The 27,684-nt window shown below is 36.6% G+C and overlaps 1 protein-coding gene across 3 annotated transcripts; it reads left to right on the forward strand.

Moving 5' to 3' along the window:
• Nucleotides 1-1,090: 1,090 nt before the first annotated feature.
• On the forward strand, nucleotides 1,091-27,463 carry LOC123554445 (uncharacterized). 3 transcript variants are annotated; one of them, XM_045344606.2, is made up of 9 exons: nucleotides 1,091-2,001; nucleotides 2,359-2,991; nucleotides 19,938-20,116; nucleotides 20,278-20,392; nucleotides 20,587-20,662; nucleotides 21,009-21,179; nucleotides 23,539-23,669; nucleotides 24,409-24,469; nucleotides 25,171-27,463. In XM_045344606.2, the coding sequence occupies exons 2-9, from the start codon at nucleotides 2,545-2,547 to the stop codon at nucleotides 25,686-25,688; spliced, it is 1,698 nt and encodes a 565-aa protein (XP_045200541.2). In that variant the 5' UTR covers nucleotides 1,091-2,001; nucleotides 2,359-2,544; the 3' UTR covers nucleotides 25,689-27,463. The 3 variants fall into 3 exon arrangements, with proteins under 3 accessions (XP_045200541.2, XP_053404061.1, XP_045200542.2); XM_053548086.1 differs by having other exon boundaries at nucleotides 1,091-2,991; XM_045344607.2 differs by lacking the exons at nucleotides 1,091-2,001; nucleotides 2,359-2,991 and adding an exon at nucleotides 19,314-19,586.
• The last annotated feature ends 221 nt before the right edge of the window (nucleotides 27,464-27,684 follow it).

Consider the following 27,684-nt stretch of genomic DNA (forward strand, 5'->3'; position numbering starts at 1 on the left):
TTTTTTAAGTTCTATTTTTAAATTTAGAACACATATATAATTGTGTTTGCAGACAAAATGTTTTACAGTAAGTGGTTACTATTTCCTACAATAAAGTTATTCATTATCCCATTGATTTTAGATATTTAAGCAAATTTTTGCCAAAATTATTATTATTTAAATGTGAATGATTCTATTTTCTTTTTATTCCGTTTTCACTATCATATGGTTTGCCAAAACAATCATAAAATTTAAAAACAGGAAATGGCTGCAAGAGCTAATTTTCAAAAGGCATGGATCAGTGAGAAAGAGGTATAAGGAACTTATTCCTTACAACCACAGAAGACAATGACACCAGGAAAAGAAAAGGTTCAAATATCTTAATCTGCTACTAAAGTTCCCTCTAAGCCGGAAGTAGCGGACACAGAGCAAACAGTTTTCACTTTAAAATGTGCCTCATTTATTTTATACTAATTTTTTAGCTCAATTGTGATGAAATATTCAAGCTTATTGGAACCACTCTCGAGTCAGCATCCGGGAAAAACCAGTACTGGTGTCATATGAGAAGTCATGGTCGTGACCCCAAGAGGGCTCGAACCCACGACCCTTGGATTGAGCGGCCGACACCTTATCCACTAGACCACAGCTCCCCTCGTGCCGCATTTAACCGAAATAATGTACAAAAAAGCACAGTTTTTTTATATTTTTTATCGGTCAGCGGAGTCATATCATCCACAGACCCTGCAAAAAGTTTGCAAAAAGTAATTGAATGGCCTTCGAGCACATACATGACTAACACATTTTCCTCAGGGGCTTGTGATTATTCTATTATAATGTTCAAAGGAAAACACTCATTCTAAAATGCCGAAAACATTCCCGCGGACTTCGGCAGACGTTAATACACAAAACAAACGCGTAGTCATGATCGCTGTTGTTGCATAAAAACATCACACGTAGACTTAATGTATCGTATTCATATATGATGACTTTACTGTTCTGGTAAATTTTTTAATTTCCATTTTGTTCTGGCAAACGTGCATTAACATGCATTAGATATCCATAACCGGGCCCCCACAAATCAACAACACTAGCAAGAGCATGTATTGAATTTTTCTCTCATTTCTCGTTATTATAAACAGGTAAACAGGAACGCAATTTCAAGAATAACAAGTTTACATTCGAGTTACTTACAGTGCGGACACTTGTTTAGTGTACTAATTAGTACGACAAGCTTTCAAGATTTACACGAATTCTGTGAGAAATTAAGATAAAACACGCCGACTGATACTTCCCAAAATGATTGCTATGATTCATAAAAACACACAAGTTAAACGCGATTAAATCCATTCATGGCTATTGAACCGACGCTGAGTTCAAAAGGGAGTTAACTGAGGTAGAAGCTAGTTAGCACATTTTTGACCCTGTATGGGACAGGACAGTGCGTTTGGGACTGGTAGCTGATTCAGCAAAACATAACATGGATTAAATTGATCTTTTATACTACAAAAAGAGGTTATTGTGGAAGAACGAGACACAGGTCTGTGTTGATCTGAGCAGCAATACATATACGTCCATGACAAAGCATTTCAAAAATAAAAATTTGTATGAACAGCACGGGAATTGGCTTGTTTGAACACGGTTTTTCTCCCGTTAATACATGTGCGGATCCAGTGGAAAAAGTAGTTTTTATGCAAAAATGTATAGAAAATCTGTGAAATTTTAGCTCGTAGAATTGATTTTACTTGTTCTTACTGTCCTTACAGTCATTTCATTTACGGTTATTCACTTCACTAAATTGTTTAAAGCTTATCGAAACCGGAAACAAATGAAGCGTGTGTGGATGTTATTAAATATTTGGCCAATTCTAATAGGCTGTCTTATTGTTTGATTAGTTTCAAGTAATCATTTCGAAACATCATCTAGCTACGGTGGGGTTGTATTTAGTTCAAGGAGATAAAAATCCCGCAGATGCCGATGTGAAATTATTTCTTTTCATGAAATGACTGAAGACAGAAGTCAGGGGTACTACTAATTTTGTTTCTTTTAATATGTGATACTTAATGTGTAACGTATATGATCGGATATTCACAATTATTGGCATCTTAAGTTTATCATGGCTGTATACAAAACATATTGAAATTGAGATTTTATTTGTTAGTTAAGTATTTGTTTGTCTTGTTTCCATTGACAGACTCTTATCCTGTGCATATAAACCCGCTCCTCAGCTTCTTGAATTTTTGTTGTAAACACAAACATTCAATTATTTACTTAATATTCCAAAATCACTGACTTGTATTTGATATAGTTGACAAAGTGGTTTAGATAAGTTTCATTTGTTTATCTCGTTTATGCTTTGAACTTGTTAACTTTATATTTTAGAACTGGAAAAAAGATATATGACGGAAAAGCAGTAAATAGTGTGTCACTTGCATTTGAAACGTGATTAAAGAGCTTAGAAGTTCCGTTCGGATTATAAGAAGACAATAAAACAAAAGGAAATGGAGGGTGAAGAAGATATTGAAACGGATGGAGTTAACAGCAAGGACATAGACAAGAGTCAAACACATGATCAAATACAAAGAAAAGAACAAGAAAGTAACCAGAAGTTACAAGCAGGATTTGGTTTTCACATCAGCAACCAGTCAGTTTAGAATCTATGGTGTAAACGACAAAGGTGCTTGTGCTGAAAGTGCTATAGAGACCACTGAGCAGAAGAAGACAGACCAAAATGGTATGAGAAAAGGGGAAAATATTCTCACATGTAATAGAATAGAGAACAAAGTGTTCGCATTTTCCTGTAAAAACTTCAGCAGTAACACTGATGATGCAAAAGACCTTGCTGTTCAGACGTCTGAAATCGAAATTGACACAATAATTCTAAATAATGTTCAAGAAAAAGTACTGTCGACACCTCCGACGACTGTCTCAGAGGATTTTGTTGACATGAGCCCGAACAAACTGCCAACTGAACCAACAACAACATGGTTTTGTATGATACCTATTGGAAGAAAGGTGAGATATATTGTTACATTTTCTTGTCATTTGGAATCGAGATTTATATCAATTGATTTGCATTATAGAGGTCTGGTCCTAGTAAGTGAGAGGGATGTTTCACATTCATTTTCATCTTATTAACGTACTTTATCAAACCGAGTTAGCTATTATTCTCCTTAGTTGCATTCCTTTCTTCAAAAGGATCTTCTTCCTAATTTGTTTTTAAAAAGCACTGAAATGTTTTTACTCGAAGTTTCATGGACGATGAGAAAAAATACGTACACGTTACACTTCTCTAGACGCAACAGTAAGTTATTTTTCCTAATATCTTATAAAAATCTAAATCAACATTTTTTTATCATTTTACACATGTCTGGAAACATATTTTGAAATTATAGAGTCTTATCATATTACATACTTTTATACATTTACCAACTTTGAAAAAGGCGCAATTAAAAGTTAATGAGTCAATCGCATGTATTTAGGTAACTCGCTCACATTCTTTTTCGGTGAATTGGATTTACGTTAAACATTTGGTTTCAAATAGCATTTTTAGCTCACCTGAGCCAAAGGCTCATGGTGAGCTTTTGTGACCGGTCAATGTCCGTCGTGCGTCGTGTGTCCGTCAACATTTTCTAAAAAAATCTTCTTCTTGAAAACCACTGGGAAGAATTACACCAAACTTCACAGGAATGATTCTTGGGCAGCCCTCTTTTAAAATTATTCAAAGAATTGAATTCAATGCAGAACTCTGGTTGCCATGGCAGCCGAAAGGAAAAACTTTAAAAATCTTCTTGTCCAAAACCACAGGGTCTAGGGCTTTGATATCTTATGTGTAGCATCATCTAGTGGTCCTATACCAAGATTGTTCAAATTATCCACCTAGGTTCAAATATGGCCCCGCCCCGGGGGTCCCAAGTTTTAAATAGACTTATATAGAAAAAAAAGTTTAAAAATCTTCTTGTCTGAAACCACAAGACTTAGGCTTTTGATATTTTGTTTGTAGCATTGTGTTATGGTCCTCAACCAAAATTGTCCAAATTGTACACCTGGGGGTGAAAAGAGGCCCTGTCCTGGGGGTCCCATGTTTTATATAGACTTATATAGGAAAAAACCAAAATTGTTCAAATTGTACCCCTGGGGTGAAAAGAGGCCCTGCCCTGGGGGTCCCATGTTTTATATAGACTTATATAGGAAAAAACTTTAAAAATCTTCTTGTCTGAAACCACACGACCTAGGCTTTTGATATTTGGTATGATGCATTGCCTAGTGGTCCTCTACCAAGATTGTTCAAATTATCCCCCTAGGGTCAAATATGGCCCCGCCCCGGGGTCACATAGTTTATAAAAAAAATCTTCTTGTACAAAACCAGACGGCCTAGGGCTTTGATATTTGGTATGTAGCATCATCTAGTAGTCCTCTACCAAGATTGTTCAAGTTATCCCCCTAGGGTCAAATATGGCCCCGCTCCGGGGGTCCCAAGTTTTACAAAGACTTGTATAGGAAAAAAAGTTTAAAAATCTTCTTGTCTGAAACCACAAGACTTAGGCTTTTGATATTTTGTTTGTAGCATTGTGTTATGGTCCTCAACCAAAATTGTCCAAATTGTACACCTGGGGGTGAAAAGAGGCCCTGCCCTGGGGGTCCCATGTTTTATATAGACTTATATAGGAAAAAACTTTAAAAATCTTCTTGTCTGAAACCACACGACCTAGGCTTTTGATATTTGGTATGATGCATTGCCTAGTGGTCCTCTACCAAGATTGTTCAAATTATCCCCCTAGGGTCAAATATGGCCCCGCCCCGGGGTCACATAGTTTATATAGACTTATATAGGGAAAACTTTGAAAATCTTCTTGTACAAACCCAGAAGGCCTAGGGCTTTGATATTTGGTATGTAGCATCATCTAGTAGTCCTCTACCAAGATTGTTCAAATTATCCCCCTAGGGTCAAATATGGCCCCGCCCCGGGGGTCCCAAGTTTTAAATAGACTTGTATAGGAAAAAAAGTTTAAAAATCTTCTTGTCTGAAACCACAAGACTTAGGCTTGTGATATTTTGTTTGTAGCATTGTGTTATGGTCTTCAACCAAAATTGTTCAAATTGTACCCCTGGGGTGAAAAGAGGCCCTGTCCTGGGGGTCCCATGCTTTATATAGACTTATATAGGAAAAAACTTTAAAAATCTTCTTGTCTGAAACCACACAACCTAGGCTTTTGATATTTGGTATGGTGCATTGCCTAGTAGTCTTCTACCAAAATTGTTCAGATATGCCCCTGGGGTTAAAAGAGGCCCCGTCCCGGGGTCACTTAATTATTATATGAGTTATTTAAGGAAAAATACTTAGAAAATTATCTGACCCTATTTCCAAGACTGTTTAATAATAATTACCTGATGACCCTAAGTAATGATGTCACTTGACTGTGACCTTGACCTGCTGACCTACTTTCTTGTTTTTTAAGATACAGCCTTGAAATTTGGACATGTACAATTTTGCACACCGATCGTAATACTGAATTTCATTGACCATGATTGTGACCTACTGACTTTCTTAATATTTTAGTATCAGTTTGACATTTGAAACATGTAGCTCACATTACTCAGGTGAGCGATCCAGGGTCATCATGACCCTCTTGTTGAAAATTACCTTCAAATAATTGGAAATGGGGGAAGTCTTGTTAAGGGTCTTTTGAAAAGATGGGTAAAATGAACAAATGCATTTATTTGACAAGTTTATGCGACCGATATCGAAGAACATAAATGCATATAGTGTTTGAACTGTCCGTTCGTCCGTAATTCCGCTCGGTACACTTTCTTGTTTGTTCAACACCTCCTAGAGTTTTCACCCAATTGAAATGAAACGGCACCGTGTAAAATATGGCGTGGAGTGTCGGAGTGGAGTCTGGTGTCAATTTTGGAGTGGAGTCACTGCAGTGGAGTCTCATGACTGGAGTCGTTAAACAGTGGTCTCTTAATGAAAAGGTCTCATTTTTAATACTTTGATTAATAAAATGGGTCTTAAGACAAATGGTTTCTAAATACAAGTGGCCTCTCGAGCAAGATTTACTGTATAGCTTGAGGAATTCTATGAGTCTGGTGTTTAATGTTGGGAATTTTTTTTTGATTGAAGTCTTCGGTTTAAATTTATTAATTTTAATCATTTTTGTGGTGAATTGAGGAATGGAATATTTCCTTGATTTTATGGTCGGAGAAAGAAAAAAACTGGTTAAAACTGTGTTCATCTTGGTTTTTCTTGTTAAAATGTTCTACTAGAGTCTGTGTTTTAGACAATGGTCATTCTTGGTAACATAATGGTTTACCAAGGGTATTAAAGTCCCAGAAACACTTTGGATGTTATAATTTCAAGTAGCATTTTTTACCAAGCACGATATCGGCTTTTTTTTGCTGAAAAATATAATCCCAGCATTGCTTTTTTAAGTTTAAGTATACAACAGAAATACAGCACAGTATTTGTTCAACGGTATTGCAAAAAATAAGAAATGTTTCAATTTAATTGTTTGTTTTTTTCGTGAAGAAATGACTTAAATGTCATAGAATGATATATGGTAACGTTGTTTTAAAGTAAAATAAAACACAGTTATACCACTAAACTATCAACAAAAATTAATGTTCTGAAAGTAAATTAAAAGAGTTACTGGACCTTTAATGGTTTTATCTTTATCTTTCTCACTTATACTTTTTATTAACTGCCTTTAGGGTATGATGAATATTTGTTGTAATTTTGTAGCACCAATATTGCTAACTTTACTGATGGGTTATAGCGACCTGTGACCATGATATATCAAGATTGGTCAGAACCAGAAAATGATCTTACCGAACTGGACAACAATTTTTAATTGAAGTATGCTCATAAAAACATTAACTGTGTAAACATTTTACCTCAAACACACTGGGCTTATCAGTGCAAGTCATTGCATCATTCCTGTGCATCATGCTGGGTAACTCCTTAATCACATAAGTACCATGTCTTCAAATCTGGTGTCAGTAAAAAAGAAACCGACGATAAATAAAATTCAACTTGAAGGCTATAAGATAAATAATTCTGATATATCTCACGTGATTCAGTATTTACCTGACTCCTACAGATAGTTCCTAAGTGTTTGCCTGATAAATTCGTTCGTAGTCTGAAGTACAGCTTAATGCTATGATAAATTACAGTGTCACATAAATCTGAATAACATTATTATGTCTCCCCCAGGAGACATATTGTTTTTGCCCTGTCCGTCCGTCCGTCCGTACGTACGTCACACTTCATTTCCGAGCAATACCTGATGAACCATTTGACCTAGAACCTTCAAACTTCATAGGTTTGTAGGGCTGCTGGAGTAGACGACCCTATTGTTTTTGGGGTCACTCCGTCAAAGGTCAAGGTCACAGGGGCCTGAACATTGAAAACCATTTCCAATCAATAACTAGAGAACCACTTGACCCAGAATGTTGAAACTTCATAGGATGATTGGTCATGAAGAGTAGACGACCCCTATTGATTTTGGGGTCACTCCGTCAAAGGTCAAGGTCACAGGGGCCTGAACATTGAAAACCATTTCCGATCAATAACTAGAGAACCACTTTACCCATAATGTTGAAACTTCATAGGATGATTGGACATGAAGAGTAGACGACCCCTATTGATTTTGGGGTCACTCCGTCAAAGGTCAAGGTCACAGGGGCCTCAACATTGAAAACCATTTCTGATCAATAACTAGAGAACCACTTGACCCAGAATGTTGAAACTTCATAGGATGATTGGTCATGAAGAGTAGATGACCCCTATTGATTTTGGGGTCACTCCGTCAAAGGTCAAGGTCACAGGGGCCTGAACATGGAAAACCATTTCCGATCAATAACTAGAGAACCACTTGACCCAGAATGTTGAAACTTTATAGGATGATTGGTCATGAAGAGTAGATGACCCCTATTGATTTTGGGGTCACTCCATTAAAGGTCAAGGTCACAGGGGCCTGAACATGGAAAACCATTTCCGATCAATAACTAGAGAACCACTTGACCCAGAATGTTGAAACTTCATAGGATGATTGTACATGCAAAGTAGATGACCCCTATCGATTTTGGGGTCACTCCATTAAAGGTCAAGGTCACAGGGGCCTGAACATGGAAAACCATTTCCGGTCAGTAACTTGAGAACCACTTGACCCAGAATGATGAAAAATTAATAGGATGATTGGTCATGCAGAGTAGATGACCCCTAACGATTTTAGGGTCACTCTGTTAAAGGTCAAGGCCACAGGGGCCTGAACATGGAAAACCATTTCCAATCAATAACTTGAGAACCTCTCGACCCAGAATGTTGAAACTTTATAGGATGATTGTTCATGCAGAGTAAATGACCCCTATTGTTTTTGGGGTCACTCCGTTAAAGGTCAAGGTCACAGGGGCCTGAACATTGATAACCAGTTCCAAGTAATAACTTGAGAACCACTTGACCCAGAATGTTGAAACTTCATTGGATGATTGAACATGCAGAGTAGATGACCCCTATTTATTTTGAGGTCACTTGATCAAAGGTCAAGGTCACAGGAGGCTGAACAGTGACTTGAGAACCACTAGGCCAAGAGTGTTGAAATTTAGCGGGATGACTGGACATGCCAAGTAGATGATCCCTATTGCAGCTAACCATCAGTGTCTCTTTGACTTTCGCTCCTGACCCCTATTGACTTCTTGCCTATAGGACTTTGCATTGGGGGAGTGTTGAAAAACGTAGATTCGGGTGAGGGGGTTTATACTCCATTGATAAAATACACTTTATTCCAATTTTCAATGTTAGTTTATTATGAGATTTTGTCATGTGATGGAAATAAGTCATCAGAATTATAATTTCTCTCATTCCTCTGGTCTAAAGTCACTTATAATTATAACTGTAAATATTTCATTTCTTGTTTCTATGATCTGTCATTTTCAAAGTCCGAGCCAAAAGTAAAGAATTCCCCTCCCAAGTTCTGACCTAGGCTTATATACAAAAGCATGTACCCTCCCATATTTGGAGTGTATCATAGTGATGAAAGACAAAGATTACCCCTAATATTTATGAGGATAACCGTTGACTGATGGTACCATCCCAAATATGGAACCACCTCTAACTCTAACAAACCAGACATGTTTACGATGGTACATGATGACAACATACCCTGATAAAATGATACAAAATGATACACACTCCAGTCCCAAACAATTTATGGGGGTAACTGGTGAATGACATCTCTAGTAGCAGAGGCCAAAGTTTCACATTAATAGAATCAATTAATAGATCAACTTTAATAAGACTAGCTGCTAAATTTACAACACTCCCCCACCCTTAGCTTCTTAATTGTCCCCAATTAAGTTTTAACATTAGAATATAAGTGACTACTGAGCCAGACTCTTACTCTCAAATACTATGTGAAGATACATAAGAATATGAATACCTAAACTATTATATCATTGAAATTGCTCCTCAATATAAATGATAAAGTGTCATGAATAGTAGTAAACATGCTATACTCTGTGTTTTAATAAAACTTAAGATTATAGTTCGGAAGAACTAAGTGAATAAATACTTCTCAAAGTAGTATACATATAAAATGATTATTAACTAATGTGTGTATGAAACATTAAAAGTGTAAACAAAATCACCAACTGTCCTAGTAAAACACAAACTGTCCTAGTAAAACACATGTAAAATAAAATCCAGTGTTGAGTTCGGTTCATCTATAAGGTGAATATATATTTGTAAGCACTTTCACACAATGTTTATTTAACTCACACTAAGTCCTGGTGCCTTTATTTATTTTAACATTAACACAGTATGATGATAGAAATAGGCACAATTTTGATTAATTTCATTGATATGGTAGTCGTCTTTACCATTTACTAATGTAAGTCCTGGTGCCTTTAATTTATTTAAATTAATTAGAAAAAAAGGGAATAGGCACAATGTTTGATTTTATATGGCTATATGGTAGTCGTCTCTACCAAAGTTTTAAGTCCTGTGTGCCAAGAGCATCTAATTATACAACATATGATTTTAATAAATGGCACAAATTTTCATATCTTAAAATGAAACCCACAAATAAATCCATTTGAATACACCAAGGCTGAATGGGATTATTATTACCAATGCAGCCACTAATTAAATCCATATAAAGAATAATAAATCCATTTGTATACACTTAGGCTGAATGGGATTATTATTACCAATGCAGCCACTAATTAAATCCATACAAAGAATGAAATTTATAATTATACATTTATAATCCAGGATGAATATTAGTTAGCACTTAAAATCCAGAAGGAATTTGAAGTAAGTCCAAAAGTGACCTTGATACAAATTCATTTCTTAAAATCCAGAATTTTCTGCCGGAGACAATCCAGCTCAGAAAGTAGATCTGAGGGTATACCCTTCCCCTGTACATTCTGGGCTATGACGTGTATGTCTCTTGACATAGTGTCAAGCTTCCTGTCTATGCTTACTAGGTGTTCGTTTAGTCGGTGTAACATAGAAGAAATGTCCTCATTTTCTGGCATTGACCTTGGCCGCTTGGCATTTGCTGGCATTGTTTCAAGAGGCGCACTTGGTATGTCCACATTTCCAATTGATGGTTGCTGGAAGTGCATGCTAGCGGATTTTAATGTTGTATGTCCTGGAGGTGGTAGGTACATCATGTATGGTGGTTGTGGTACTGCTCCGGTGGGTGTTGGAGAAATTGGCAGGAATCCTGGACGATGCAACTTCTTTTCTGTCCCCCCTGCGAGATTCTCAAAAATATTGTCATTCATGACGTATGAACACTGCCTTTTATGCCTGGTTAATCCCGAACGAAAAGAAAAATTCCTATTGCAGCTTGTGCACGTGTTCATTAAAATTTAAAAATCCAGGTTTAATTTTTCAATATTTTGGTGTTTTCAGAAATGCTAAATGTCTAGAAATGATTGCCCAAATGTGCAAGTCCCTTATATATACCCAACACTTAGCCTTTGAAGTACCCTCACGATGAAGGACAATTAACACTTTTAATATTTATTACTATTGTGTACCATGTTGGTATGGTCTGTATTGTGTCCTGTTCCTTGAACTTCTCCTCACTTGTTGACTGGTACTGTCCAGGCAGGATTTGGAAGTTTGCTGGAACCCTTTCATTTTTGATTTATGGTTATTTTCCTTAGACTTCACCATGTTTGATTGCCAATGGGTTGTTTTATTTCCATGAAACGGTTTCAATCTGTCATGATGCACTATCTTGATTTGCCATTTGGGAAAGTCTTATCTCATACAAAAGGTCTGTGATCTTCCTTGTAATAACGTAAGGCCCCTTCCAAATATTAGGGTCAATTTTCTTGCTGATTCCTTTATGTCTAGACTTCTCTAAGCACAAAACTAACTGTCCTTTACTAAAATGTGTTTTTGAAATCCGGGTGTCATAATCACGCTTCTGTCTGACAGCATTCTTTTGCAAATTAGTTCGTGCTATCTGATGCGCCTCTGTCAACTTCTCTTGTAGTTGAATGGCATAGTCCACTGAACTTATCTTGTTCTCTAAAATGCAGCCAAGTGAAATGTCAACCGGGATAATAGCTTCACGTCCCATCATTAAATAATTTGGCGTGAATCCGGTCGCCTGGTGGACACATCCTCTGTATGCGGAGGTGATTAAATTAAGATTTTCATCCCAGTTTGTTTGATTGGAGTTTACATAAGTAGATATCATATTTTGCAAAACTTGATTGAATCTCTCTGGTCCACCATTTGCCATTGGCCTATATCCACTAGTCCTAGTTTGATTAATTTCCAAAATCCGACAGACTTCACTGAACAACTTGGATTGGTAATTTGTCCCTTGATCAGAATGTATGTCCAAACACATACCATATCTGGACAAAAATTCATATACAATCTTATGAGCAACGGTACTTGCTAGCTGATCTCTGGTTGCGTAACACTCAGCCCACTTGGTAAATCCATCAATGACCACGATAATATACCGATTTCCGGATTCTGTCTCATTAAGTGGCCCCATTATGTCCGTTTGTATACGATCCATAGGATGGCCAACTGTGTACTCCGTTAATGGTGCCCTCGGTATGTTTTTCGGCCTTTTTCGGAATGCACACTTTTCACAACTTTTGATGTGCAACTGGACGTATTCCTTCATTTTATACCAGTGATATTTGAGATGTAATTTTGAATATGTCTTTGAAATTCCTAAATGTGCTCCAGTAATTGAATCATGACAAGATATCAAAAGTTCCTTATATAGTACTCTAGGCACTATCAACAAAAGCCGATGGTCCTTTGCACTGACAATGTACTTTTTAAATAACACTCCATCAATCAGAGTTAACAGGTCATAATTTAGCCAATAATTTCGCACACTTGGTGAATTCCCTGCTACCTTATCTCTCAGGGGTCGTCTGTTTTCTTCAAGCCACTGTATCACAATTCCTAAATCTGGGTCTGCCCTCTGTAATTTGGCCATTTTGACAGGTGAACAATTAACTGTGTTAAACTGTTTGAGACAACCTAAGTTAGATGTTTGCGCTGCATCCTCGGATAATGCAACATGTTCATCCAGTATAGCATTTACGTCCTTGTTCAACACCTCCTCGTTATTGTCACCAAAGTTGAAGCTATTTCCACTTAATACACCATTTAAATCCAGACTATTATGGAATCGAAGTCGTTGAACGCGATTTCGGAAGTACTTCCCAGTCTGTTTTAATCCATGGAAAAGTGTATTGAAACAACCAATCAACTTCATGATTTGCAGCTGCATGAGCACAAAAATACTGCTCCAAAATCCACTATTTTGAGCCTTCACTCGTAATATGACTGGCCTACTCTGATTCCCAGTATTCAAGTTTTTATCAAATAATGGAACAACGTCATTGAATTGTGCAAAATCTGACCAGGAATCGTGTTTCTTCAAACAAGTCTGACACCCCTTACACGGTAAACTTTCAAGTATTGTATTCCCATCATAGCACTGACACTCCTCTGGTTCACATGGAATTCTGGACAGGCTATCAGCATTGATATGCTTTTTCCCACTTCGATGTTCGATTTTAAAGTTATACTGTGACAAAACCTCTAGCCAACGCGCCATTTGATCAGTAGGTGACTTAAACGACATTAACCACCTTAAACTTGAACAGTCAGTCCTTAATAAAAATTCTCTACCCAACAGAAAGTGTCTAAACTGGGTTATAAATGTCACTACGCCCAACAGTTCTCTTCTTGTGGCACAATAACGTCGTTGTGTTTTGTCAAATGATTTACTCGCAAACATAATTGGTTTTTCAACATAATCCTGAGCTGTATCTGACCATTGCATTTGCGACAAGCAACCCCCGCACGAGAAATTGCTACTGTCAGTATCCACTATGAATAAGCCTTCCTCTTTTGGATATGCTAACACTTCTTCGCCTGTCAATGCAGTTTTTAAGTCCATAAAAGCACTATCCTGTTCTGGTCCCCAGATAAACGCTCGACCGGCCTCTGTTAAGCGATTAAGTGGTGACGCCCTAGCACTAAATTCCTTGATAAAACGTCTGTAATAACTACAAAAACCTAAAAAACTTCTGAGTTCGGTTAAATTCCGCGGCACAGGCCACTCCTTCACAGCTTTAACTTTCTCTTCTGAAGGACGTATTCCAGAACTGTCAATTGTGTGACCCAATATATTTATGCGCCTTTGGAGTAGATTGCACTTGCTCGGTTTTAATTTCAAGTTATTTTTCTCCAATCTGGTTAAAATTTCATTTAACCTAAACAATGCCTGATCAAAAGTTTCAGCAAAAGTACAAATATCATCCATGTAAATAATCATTGTCCTCCATTGTAAGTTCTTAAACACTAATTCCATACACCGCTGAAATGTATGTGGAGCCCCTGTATGGCCCTGCGGCATAGTAACGTATTGATACAGACCGCCCCTGCTGGTGCCAAATGCAGTCTTTTCACGATCTCTCTCATCCAGTTCTATTTGGTAAAATCCTGACAAAAGATCTAATGAACTGTAATAATTATTTCCTCCCAAACTTTCTAAACAACTGTCAATTCTCGGCAATGGATAGGCACATTTTTTACTTAGATCATTTAAACCCCTATAATCCACAACGACACGCACTCCTGCCTGCGGGTCCTTTTTCCTTACAAAGCATAAAGGTGCAGACCATGGACTATTACTGTCTTCAATTATTCCCATTTCAAGTTGTTGTTGAATAATTTTTTCTTCTTGGCCTTCGAATGCTTTTGGCACCCGTCTAGGTGGTATTTTTACAGGTCGAACATTTTCTGCCACCTCAATTGTATGTCGCACTAATGAAGTACGCCCTAAATCTGTGGAGGAACTGGAAAAAGCATTTTTATGTTTCTCCAATAGACACTTCAATGCTTCTTTTTGTGACTCATTGAGATTTTCAGAGGATCTATGGTACAGGTCCTTTAACCCACTACTCCATTTAGTCATGTCATGTTTAATGTTATTTTCACTTGTTTTGATATTATTGTCCAATATTTCACAGTCATTCAAATCAACATTTTCTCTCAATAAATCCTCCTGTTTAGTTTCATGCAAATATCCCAATAATGACCCTTTTGATAATTTCACTTTTCTGTCAGAGGTGTTAACTAGTCTAATGGGAATCGAATCACCCCGAATTCTCTTTGGAGCAATGAGCACACTTCCCATCAAAACATTGTTAGCCGGTTGTTTATTCTCTGAAGGGTAAATGATGCCCAATGATGAATTAATTGCACCGAAATTTATAGCCTCCCCAGGTATTACTGTTTCTGAATTCGCTGGAATTGTTACTCTTGACCTAGTGGTCACTCTGACTGCCCTCAAGGGAACTTTTTCAACTAGAGTTCTACACATTTTCCCATTCAATTTTAATCCCTTTTTAGCACTAAGTTTGTAATCATTTTCATACAAGAAGTCTAATCCAATTAGTCCATCTTCATGAATAGGTGCAATTAATACAGTGTAATTAAAAGTTTGACCCGATGCACTAAATGAAAATTCACATTGTCCATCTATGGCTAATAAACCGTCATCCGCAACTTCAAGACGTATTGAAGGGTCAACTTTACACAACTCAGGTCGCACATCCTCTGGTATTCTATGATATAATGCAGTAGAAAAAATCGTAGTACAGGCACCAGTATCTATGACTAAGTTCGCACGCACAGTTTGAAAAATATTTACAGGCAATATAATCGAAACACCATCTGTATTAGCGCTCCTACACTTAATAGTCTTAAATTCAACTTCACTGTTATTGACCAAGTCTGGGCCGTTAGGCTTGGTCGAAGCTAGTTTTCCGACTTGTTACCTTCCTGAAGGTTTGCCTTACACTCGGCTGCATAGTGACCAAACTGCTGGCATCTGAAACACTGCACATCTTTTCTTGGGCGCTGATTTACTTTACGATCCGAGGCTGATCTACCACTTTTTACATTCAACTGGTTCGCGAGATGATCAATCTTTTTGCCTATGTTGGATTTCAGATATCTACCAAATTCTTGCAGTCTTGCTTCTGTTACGTAAGGTTCCCTGCCCGTGTCAATGTTCCTAATTCTCGCCCCTCTCACGTCATCTCTGATGCTGGAATAGTTGTCGAGCAATTCTCTTGCCTGATCGATAGTTTTTGGGTCCTGCATCCCAATGAACAAAGCCGCCTGAGAATCCTGAAGTCCCTTAAGAAAGTGCCGAAGGTTTATCGTTTCCCTCGTCTCGTTGTTTGCTGTGGGGTAACCTTTTATTACCAACCTCTTAACCTCTGCCACATATTACAGCCAACGATTCTTTTTCCCTATTGTATTCCGGTTTTCTAACTCGGCCAGATAGGAGGAAGTGGAGCGCTTTTCCTGAAATCGCATCGCCATAGATGATTTTATCTTCGCATAACTTGACAATTCGTCAGCTCCCAGCTGCTTGAAAGCGTATTCCGCAGCATCACCGCGTAAACTGTTCTTAAGGCGGAACAAACGTTCACTATTGTCTCACTTGCACGCATCAACCATAGCTTCAAATGGGTGAATGAAACTCTCCCAGGATGATTTGCCATCAAAGATGATTTGCCTTGGTAGAGGAACCTCGTATTTATCACGGCCTCTCTGTTGATTTTGCTGCCTTGATGTATTGCTGTTTTCATTCGAAGCTTTGTCCCTTTCATTGACTAAATTTCTTATCTGATTGTCTTTTTCCATAGAAATGTCATTGATTCTTTGTTGGTAACTGCGTACTAATTCATCTCTTTGTAAAGTACTTTCCTGTTCATTTTTGCGTAGTCTCTCACTTAAGGTCAAGTTATCAACTTCTGCCGATTTAAGTTTTTGTCTCAAAAGTTCAACTTCAGCTAATAATTGTTCATGACTATCATCATCTTCAGTTGTGACAGAATCTTTTTCGTGTTGCTTTTTAGGTCCCATGATTATCACTTAATTGTCACCACAAATATTTGAATAGAAATATATGTCCAAATTTCTTATAAGCACGTGTATAAGTCCATTTCCGTCGCTGCCACCAGTGTTGAAAAACGTAGATTCGGGTGAGGGGGTTTATACTCCATTGATAAAATACACTTTATTCCAATTTTCAATGTTAGTTTATTATGAGATTTTGTCATGTGATGGAAATAAGTCATCAAAATTATAATTTCTCTCATTCCTCTGGTCTAAAGTCACTTATAATTATAACTGTAAATATTTCATTTCTTGTTTCTATGATCTGTCATTTTCAAAGTCCGAGCCAAAAGTAAAGAATTCCCCTCCCAAGTTCTGACCTAGGCTTATATACAAAAGCATGTACCCTCCCATATTTGGAGTGTATCATAGTGATGAAAGACAAAGATTACCCCTAATATTTATGAGGATAACCGTTGACTGATGGTACCATCCCAAATATGGAACCACCTCTAACTCTAACAAACCAGACATGTTTACGATGGTACATGATGACAACATACCCTGACAAAATGATACAAAATGATACACACTCCAGTCCCAAACAATTTATGGGGGTAACTGGTGAATGACATCTCTAGTAGCAGAGGCCAAAGTTTCACATCAGTAGAATCAATTAATAGATCAACTTTAATAAGACTAGCTGCTAAATTTACAACAGGGAGACATGCGCTTTTTTACAAAAGCATTTTCTAGTTTTGATTAATTTAATAATAATCAACTTCATCGTCGTCTCCATCAGCATCATAACCTCTCCCATCGTCATCATCATTATCATCGTGACCACCACTATCATTTCTTCCACTACAGCTTTCATCATCATCTTCTTTATCAACGCCACTATCATCACCACCACCACCATCACCACTGTCAACTTCATCATCATCTCCACCACCAGCACCATTATCAACACCACCGTCTATAGCGTAATCATCATCATCATCAGCATCAACACAACCACTATCAGCCTCGTTATCGTTACTATCATCATCATCATCATCGCCATCAACATCATTATCACAATCACCACCACCGCTGCCATCATCATACGCATCGTTATCATCATTGTCATCATCAGTTTTACCGATAATTCGCTGATAACCTAGAAAAAAGTCATTGAATGGTTTGTTATAATTTGCTACTGACGAGAATATGGGGATGGAGGTCTTTGTATTATTTAAAGGTAATGGAAATGATTTAGATACTTGCTGCGTAGATATTTTGTCTGTCAAGGATGCTAAATCGGAATTCAAAATAACAATGACGACGACGATAATGATGCTTACGCACTTTTTATAAACATTTTCTTTCTAAACACGCAACATTCCACGTTGGTTTATACATTATAGATGTATAAAACAAACACTCGTCATTCCCAGAATAATTATTATAATTACTTCCAGTCTCTAGTATTTTATATACGTTACATTGAATTTGGTTCTTCATTCCAATAATCACCATTCTTGTTATTTTTTTAATTTTACAACAGCTGGTTGGCTTCCTCACACGAAGAATTCAACGCCCCAAGTGAGGCTCGAACCCACATCGATGAGGGGCAAGTGATTTGAAGTCAACGACCTTAACCACTAGGCCACGGAGGCCCCATCATGAATGATTAGATCTATATTTAATTTGACTATAAAATCTCACTCCAAACTTAAACACCTGCAAAGTTAGACACGAAGGTCACTGCAGACTCCATTCCAAGACTCCACCCAATGTTTGTTAACAGCTCTAAGCGCCTCGTTGTAGCCTAGTATATAATCTTTAGAATTGGTGACGTATAAAGGGACAAGGAAAGTGACCGTAGCGGAATCGCTACGTTCAAAGAACGCTGTCCATTGCCACATCCGACCTATCGCTGTCTAGTTTGTACAAAAATGTGTCAGGCCCAGATCCAGGGCCGGGCCAAGGGGACTCATGCCCCCCCCCCCCCCCCAGTTGGCTGGGAAGTGACCTATACTCGTCAAAGATGCGCCCTGCCATTTTGGCAAAGGAATATTTACTCAAAGTTTAGACCCAGAAACGCACCAGAGCCCTGCATTTCATAACTATATTCCAAACTTTTCTAGAGGTAGAGCCCTCTGACCCCTCACCCCAATCAAGAGAGAGTAATCCCCCATTACCTCAAAATTTAGACTCAAAAAATGCACCAGAAGCCGCCATAATCATGCCTGTGTTTCAATTTTTTCAGAGGGAGAGCCGAAAATGAGGGGAGCACCCCTACCAGTAAATGCACCAGAGGCCACCATTTCATACCTGTATTTCAAAAATTGCCAGCAGGGGAGACCTCCCCCCGACCCCCTAACATGGGCAGAGGCTCCCCCTCCTGTACCTACCCGCTCTCGGGCGGTCCTGTCCTCATTCTAGACTGGTGCACCCCCACCCCCACGGTCAATATTTCTGGATCCAGGCCTGTGTGTAGACGGAAATAACACTACCCTTGAACTCTCAGTGGCAAAAAGCACAATATGGAAGCCCTGTACAAATGAAGTTGATAAATTATGAAAAATGTATATAATTACACAACTTGTCACTCAATTTCCACACCGTAAGGTATCAAATTTAAATTTGTAATATGTAATGTTTAAAAATAGCACTATGGGATTTCCCACAAGTAAACAGAAGTTTAACTCATTTTAGTTCTATATTTCCTGTTTAAAAATAGCACTGCTTGATAACCTAATTTTCATGCCTTCAGATTTATGGTATTATTTATTTTGCTTCCTGTGTCTGATTGCTTACGACAGTTGTAATACCCGTTGGTTGTAATATATTGGTTTTTCCATTGAATCACCTGTAATCCGTATATTTTAAAAATGTGTATATGACTCATGGTTTTCCAAAATAACATATAAAGATATGGAAAAGCCGTCATTGGTTTATATATTAAAGTATATTTTCAATATACTTTTAAGCTTCGATTCAATTCAGAACAATTTCAAATTGAAATATGCGAGTGTTAGGAAAGATACACCGGAGTCTGACACAAGGGTCGCTTCGGAATAGAGACTTACCGGATAATACACGTCATTTAAATGGAAATAGGACTGATGCCAATAGAAAAACATGGACTTGTTTTGGACCTTTTACAATGTGCTTGAAAAAGAAAAAGAATTTTCTTAAAATTAGGGTAAATACAAATGAATTTGAATAAAAACTAGCAGTGCTCCTCTAAAACACAACATTTCTGTTGTATTGTGAAGGTAGTGTCCCATACTTGCCGCAAGTCCTTGACTTAAGTTCATGGGTTCGTTTATGTTGGGTAAAGTCAGAATGAGATCGTAGTTAAATACTATCATATACTAAAGGAAGTTAAATACTTTGATAAACTAACAGTCTCAGTTAAAGTTATGATTTAATCGAATTTACGAAAGTTATTCATATTGAAGATTTGTTTGAATTAATTGACATATTCTTATCATGTTATAAAAGATAATTGTTTCGCCAATTTTGATAGTAATATGTTATGGTTTGATTTCAGAAACCGGAAAAGAAGTCTCATATTCTTATCCCACATAACAGAGCGGATAAGCCCGAGGGGGATGACTTTGGGGCATATTTATGCACCTTCAAAGACAAGTTGAAAGATGGATCAGTATATTACAGACATTTTCTTGTAGATATTGATGATGCTGGACCTGCTGATCAAATGAAAATCGAGTAAGATTTTTATCATAACTTGTTTAGGTAGATTGTTTATTTTTAAAAGTAGTCCGGAACTATTTTGCGATATTTTTCGATAGTGCATTACTCTTGTCTGCGTTTTAATATAAGAGTTAAAGTAGTCCATTTTAATTGGTCATTATAATTATATTTTGCAGCAACAATGACGAGATGGTACTTTTGAACGAGAATTTCGTGCCAGAATTGACACATAATGAAGTTCTAGCACTTTTTCGAGATGTCAAGGTCGACGGAATTAGCAGATTTACACTGGTTTGTATCCTTATAATATATTTCTGTAGATCATGTGATATTTTAATCGAGTCTGAAAGACAGTACACATGTGATTTTTGTTTTAATTATATATGTCATATATATCTATATTACGTGCGCAAAACAGCGTTTTGTGTTTTGAACCATTGTGTTATTCCACAGATAATAAAGTTGACTTTTTCTATTCTGTCTAGGTTTTACGGAGAGTTCGTGCCAAAAAATGGGAATGGATAGAAACTAGCGCTATTCTTGCACCAGACAAACACACTGGTAAATATATCCTGTTTAGAATTCTTATGACTTTTTTATTTTTAATTTTACAGTCAGTAAGAAACGAGAACATTTTAGAACTGACAATTCGTTATGTGTGTTTGGTAGTTACTAGTTCGTTAATGGCTGACTTTATAGTTTTAATGTTAATAAGCATATTTGTGCAGCATGCAGAAACTCTGTAAAGATTTTCAAATTCGTTGTTTTCCTGTTGTGCTTATATTTAAACATAAGCCTAGATTCTATCTCTATGCATAAAACACTTCACTGAAAAAAAGGATGGAATATTGACACTGAATAAGTTGAAGATAATAGATAGAAAACAAAATACTATTTTGCAATTCAGATGACCACCCAGTTGTTGAACGTGTTGAATTCAAAGAGTTAAGAGGCGAAAGAATTGAAGTACCAAAAAGCAAACATCTGTACAAGGTTCCCGGGACACAGCAGTATTTAGATATATGTGATGGAAAAGTGTCCATCGATACATTGAAACACGACGACAGCGATAGAACAAGTACGTATGAACAGAATATTGATAACGACAGGATCCGTATTCATCAGCGACTTAAATCTGAACTTTAAAGTAGATTAAAGAACGTAAAATATTCACATTGCCATAATTAAGATTGTTATGCGTCCCCACCCCCCCCTCCCCCGCTTCGAAGAAGGAGGGGTATAATGTTTTGCAGATGTCGGTCGATCGGTCGTACTGTCGATCGCTCGGTCGGAATGTAGACCAATCCGTTTCCGGAAGACTCCAGAACTTTTGGGCTTAGGATCATGAAAATTGATAGGGATGTTGGTCATCACCAGCAGATGAACCCTATTGATTTTGAGATCAGTATGTCAAAGGTCAAGTTCATAGCGATCCTGAACAGTTAAACATTTTCCGGATGATAACTCAAGAACGCTTGGGCCTAGGATCATGAAAATTGATAGGGATATTGGTCATCACCAGCAGATGACTCCTATTGATTTTGAGATCAGTATGTCAAAGGTCAAGGTCACAGTGATCCTGAACAGTTAAACAGTTTCCAGATGATAACTCAAGAACGCTTTGGCCTAGGATTATTAAAGATGATGGGGAGATTGGTCATGACCAGCAGATGACCCCTATTGGTTTTGAGGTCAGTAGATCAAAGTTCAAGGTCACAATGACCCGAAAAAGTTAAAAGGTTTCCGGATGATAACTCAAGAATGCTTGGGCCTAGGATCGTGAAAGTCGATAAGAAGGTTGGTCATCACCAGCAAATGACCCCTATTTATTTTGAGATCAGTAGGTCAAAGGTAAAGGACACAGTGACCAGGAACAGTAAAACGGTTTCTAGAAGATAACTGAAGAACGCTTAGGCCTAGGATCAGTGAAATTGATTGGGAGGTTGTTCATGACCAGCAGATGACCCCTGTTGAATTTGAGGTTATTAAGTCAAAGTTCAAGGTCACATTGGCCGGGAACAATTGAACGGTTTCCGGACGATAACTGAAGAATATTTGGGCCAAGGATCATGAAAGTTGATAGAGAGGTTAATCATCACCAGCAGATGACCCCTCTTGATTTTGAGGTCAGTAGATCAAAGGTCAAGGGTACAGTGACCCGGAACAGTTAAACCATTTCCTGACGATTACTTGAGAACGCTTGGGCGTAGGATCATGAAATTTGATAGGGAGGTTTGTCATGACCAGTAGAAGGCCCGTATAGATTTTGAGGTCAGTAGGCCAAAGGTCAAAATCACATTGACCCGGAAAAGTTAAACTCTTTCCGGACGATAACTTGAGAACGCTTGAGTCTAAGATCACGAAACTTAATAGGAAGGTTGATTATGACCAGCAGATGACCTCTTTTGAATTTGATGTTAATAGGTCAAAGACCAAGGTCACATTGAACCAGAGCAGTAGAACTTTTGTTTACAGTGAGCAAATAATTTCTGTTTCTTGTGCAATTATTGAATGTATCAAGGGGGGCATTTCGTGTTCTACGAGCTCTGGTTGTACATTACAACTGCAAGAATTTTGTTGAGATAACTTTAACCATGTTCCTTTGACTACTAAAGCACCGTTCTAAATTTTCTAGAGTAAACTTCCAGTTGTTTTTAAAGGTAATAATTGTACAGTATTCTACTCCAGTTTGAGATTATCAGTAGTAGATAGAAATCAAGACCTGCTTAAAATTGTCGTAAATATTTATCACGTGACAGCTTTGTCTGTACCATGATTCGCATATGTTCTAAACATTCCGGAACACTACTCTTTTTATTTCTATTGACATAGAGAGTGGGCGGAATGTTTGCAGTAATCATGAGAATATGACCGTTGACTTCAGACTGGAAATTCGTGATGTACAGTTTCATTACTGTATGTTATTTAACAGACTTTCTAGTGGCCTTAAAGATTTTTGTTAAAATTCCTAAAACGTTGCAAAAAGTACTTTCTAAAAGTACCTTACTTTTTCTAAACATTCTTGAAGTTTTGATTTTTATGAAACTTATTTCTTAAGGTTCCATAAACATCCGTAAATAATTAAAGACGTCAAAATTAAATTTCGTGATTAAGATCTATTATTTCGATTCCAAAAAACAAGTGAGGGCATGGCGAAAGTGTCTGATGTCACTGCTGTTGTGTTTATAAAATCTATGAAAAGATTCATCCTTCACGCTATGTAGATCCGCTTAAGCGGAATTTTGTTGCAGTAAAAATGAATGCACTCCGTGATAATTTCAATTTGCAATGAAACTACAGTCATGAAACCCAGTGTCATACCTTTTTTACGATCTGTCTTGCTCGTGAACAAAATCTCATTTCGTTTTTTCGTCACTGTGTATGTCAATGTTGCCTTAAATATAAAAATGAGTAGTTTCTGATTTACAATCTGACAGAGATAATTACGAAGAGAGCAAAGTACTGGCAGGACGATGGTGACCAAATACATATAAACTTTGCAGCGGCTCTATGTGATGAAGAAATGAAATGGTACATTGGCATTGATCGAGACAAGGTCGTTTTAAAAGTAGGTGATAACAATTTTTACTACAATAGAAAAAATTTTGAATGTATGAATTTATAAAATCCAGGTAATGGCAAAAATATTTACTATATACCTCCTTAAATATCTATCTTTAATATGTATTGCAAACATTTTTATACTAATTCACTAAATAAGCTCCAATGTAATAAAAGCTTCAGTCTTACTTGAACCGCACTCGAGCCTGCCTTCTGAAAAATATACAGTTCTGGTGTTGTGACCCCAGTGTGATTTGAACCCAAGGTCCTGGGTTGAGTGGCCGGCACCTAAACCTTTAGAACTGGTAACTACAGAACTAGCTGGAACAAATTGGTTGTGATTATTGTATCATTGAATATAAACAACTAAAAATGGATGCTTGAAAATATCAGATCAATGTCACAATGTTACTAAGTGGAAGATATTGGACTAAAGGGTCTTGGGGTCACGACCATGACTTCTCATATGACACCAGTACTTGTTTTTCCAGGAAGCGGACTCGAGAGTGGTTACAATAAGCTTAAAGCTTTGATCACAATCGAGCTAAAACAAATTAGTATAAACTAAATTAGATGAAGTCCCAATACACTGATTATTTCACGTTTCTGAGAATATGTGTCTTTTCAGCAGGAATGATCTATTTCATTGTTGTGATTAATACAAATGCTGTACAAAGAACATTTTGTAGATTGCAAAATATAAACATCAACTGCCGAATGAGTTAACATTTGTTTTTAAATTCCAGCGCGAGCCAGTTTGGTTCAAGATGATAAAGGTCGGAAGTAAAATTCGTTTTCAGTTCAACAGTAAGTTTTTTTGCATTTGATTTAGTAACAACAATTAATATTTTCTAATAAAAATCTAGGCTCACTAACCTTTGTATTCAGTTTTGAAAATCATGACATCAGAACATGAAAAGTTTTGAAAATCATGACATCAGAACTTGAAAAGTAATTTTTTAGCTGGAAACAATGATTTTTGCATGGCTGCTTTTTTAATCATAAATATAAACTTAAATACTGTTCTAGTTTGTTCGTACTTGATCATACATAATGAGAATCATAACGAAATCTACAGACATATATAGGAGATCTTAGATTATTTCATTGAAAGATAAATGTTCGGTTGCAGAACTTGGTTTTTCGTGAACTGCTACAATGGAATAATAATTTCCTTTTTGGATTGACTGATGTAGTCTTGGTTAGGTTTAAATTGTAAAACATTTTGAAACATAAGTGACATTTAAGACTAGTTTTTATAGTAAGTGCCATACTAATGTGGATTCATTTGATTTCCTCTGTCGTAACATTTCCTTGTTTAAGACACAGCGATATGAATGTGTCGATGTTAAAATGTCAAAATAAATTAATTGACAACTTATATGTTGGGTTTTAGTTTGGTGGATTCGCGTAAAAGCAAACTCTACAAAAATCAGTAACAATTGAACATCTATTATGTCAAAATAAATGCCTTTACGTGTGTAAGTAAATGATTTGTCATATTTCAGAAAGGTATCTCGGGTACGACTTGGAGAATGATGAAGTGAAACCAGAAGTCTCCCAATGTGTTTTTGCAGAACTTCCTGCTTCAGCTATGAACATTGAAGATCCACCTAGTCATTCAGAAGACTATATTCCCGAAAATACTGAGAGAATGTCAGAAGCGCCATCGGAGAAGTCTCACCATAGTAGTATTGCGTCATCATTAAGTAGCATTCATTTAGACAACAGAAGCGTTGCATCATCACAGACAAGTGTAGATTCAGACAATAGCAGCATTCTATCATCTCAAGTCAGTACTGATTCAGGAGGGGCTTTTGCTGAATTTCATCGAAGTTTCAGTGGAACCGATAGTTGTGGTGAACAATCTTCATTGTCTCAAGCATCTACAACAAGCGACTACAGGTCAGACAATTATACTGAGGAAGATATGACAGTGTGCAAACCAACAGATATGTTGCTGAGTGAACCCGAAAAAAGCAAAAAAGATTTGATGACGGCGCCATCGCCACAAGTTAATACATGATGTTTGAAAGTGTGTTGAATATAAAAATTGTTGTACCATTGAATAAATTATTGATACTTAATTGATTTTTAACCTGTTATACAACAGTTGTTATCGAGCATTTTAATTAAAAAGTATTTATCATCGTAGTGACATAAAAGACCACCTAGCTGGCTTAAGGAAGGTCAATGGTCTGAAATGATGCCCGGATATCCTGGTATTCCTCCAGAATCAAAACTTGGAAGGCCATTTATATATGATGAAACTATATCGACAACAAAACAAACAAAAATACACATAAGAAAGCCCAATAAACAAAAAACAAAACAAAAAGAAAAACAACAAAAATAAAAGAAAAAATAAATCTGGTCCATGTTATGTTAAAGCAGAATTCCAACATAATTACCTTTTTGTTAGTGTAGTTTTATGCATGAGCAAAGAAATAAACGGTTTTGAGCATTTATTTTACATTCTGTAATTGACATATAAATGTTACAAACGGACGTCACATCAGTACGACCGTAAATCATTGTTTGGATACTTGATGAAAAATACGTTCATTTGTCCTCTTAAACGAGAACTTGATTCTTTCATTTTGTTGTCTAAAAGTTGTAAATAAAATGCCAAATATCTTGCCAAAGTTTGATTGCTTTTGTGTTTTATATCAAACTATGTAACAAGAACCTTTAAAATGGCATTATGTGCATTTACTGCCCAAAGTGTGTTTTTGGTGAATGTTTTATAAAAGCAATTTTCAGTTGCTGTGCATTTAAATGTGTATATTAACGATAGTGCCGCACAAGTACATGTATTTGAAGTTGATGCTTTTGAAATAAAAAAAAAATGGACTAATTAAATAATACTTCTTTTCCTAAATCTTCGACACAGTAATCTCCATTACCTGTAGGTTGAGATTTCTGAAGCTGAAGGGAAGCAACTTTTATTTATATGAAAACCATATGAATATAACGGATATTGCGAAAACTCGGCTATAAGGAACACATGTCTATAAACATGATATTTTACTCGTTTATAACGAACTTACGTAAATTATTTCAATTTCATTTTTTTTTTTTTGAATAATGCTGTCTTGGTGTATAGTGAAAAACATACTGTATTGAGTAAAAGTTAACATTTGTTCAAAGCATTCATTTATTTCAATACTCATAACATGCAAAATAACTATTGAACATGATAGAAATATTTCTTTTTCATATTGTTTTGTAGTAATATTAAGAAATATAGTCTATAACTAAAGTAAACAAAAGTTATAAATTATTTTACGTTGTTTTTGCCTAGTTGTAAATGTAGGTTCTTTGTTTCACGTCAAAGGCAAAACCAACCGAAAGAAAGGCTGGTGTACCAATACCATTTAGTGGTAATATGGTTGTTACAGTAATAAATAGTGTCGTCTCGTCAAACTCATTTTATATAGCTAGTAGCATTTACATATTTTACAATCTTCATTGATCAAGTTGTAGAGTTTGATCAGAATTTATATGTTTCAAGAAGATGTCTATATATACACTTATTTGCCCTCTTTGCGAAATTCATTGAATGGAGGATACATGTATATCTTATTTCAATGTAAAATCTGAATAACTCCTCGAGTGAACACAATATGTAATATTTTCACGATTGGCGTAATCATAAGGGAAAATGTTAAATCGGGTGACAGGATATATTTTCATATAACAAGTAAGACAAACAATCATCTTTCTTTTCACTTTGAAATTGTCAGATATATTTTACTGTTGTATTGAAATAAATCATTTAGAATAAAATTAAAACTGCAATCTCTCTTACTATTATGTTTCTCAGTGGTTGAGAGTGAATGGTAGCTTATATCATACTGTTATTTTATTTGAAAGATGCGGTTATATTGTGCACACAAAATCAGGTTGTAACGCTCTTACCACTTGTCTGGTGAGATAGTGACTTACGCGCGCTATGCCATTTTATGACCTCGTCAATGGATATGAAATGACTACAATTGAGACGAGTTGACTGGGGGACA

The sequence above is a fragment of the Mercenaria mercenaria genome, chromosome 7 (genome assembly GCF_021730395.1).
Source record: "Mercenaria mercenaria strain notata chromosome 7, MADL_Memer_1, whole genome shotgun sequence".
Classification (NCBI taxonomy): domain Eukaryota; kingdom Metazoa; phylum Mollusca; class Bivalvia; order Venerida; family Veneridae; genus Mercenaria; species Mercenaria mercenaria.

Excerpts from the sequence above, each read along its gene's own strand:
- LOC123554445 (XM_053548086.1), top strand. The coding sequence starts at position 2,545 with ATGATCAAATACAAAGAAAAGAACAAGAAAGTAACCAGAAGTTACAAG. Across the intron at positions 20,393-20,586 it reads GAATTAGCAGATTTACACTG|GTTTTACGGAGAGTTCGTGC; the intron begins GTTTGTATCCTT and ends TATTCTGTCTAG. Across the intron at positions 23,670-24,408 it reads GAGACAAGGTCGTTTTAAAA|CGCGAGCCAGTTTGGTTCAA; the intron begins GTAGGTGATAAC and ends TTTAAATTCCAG.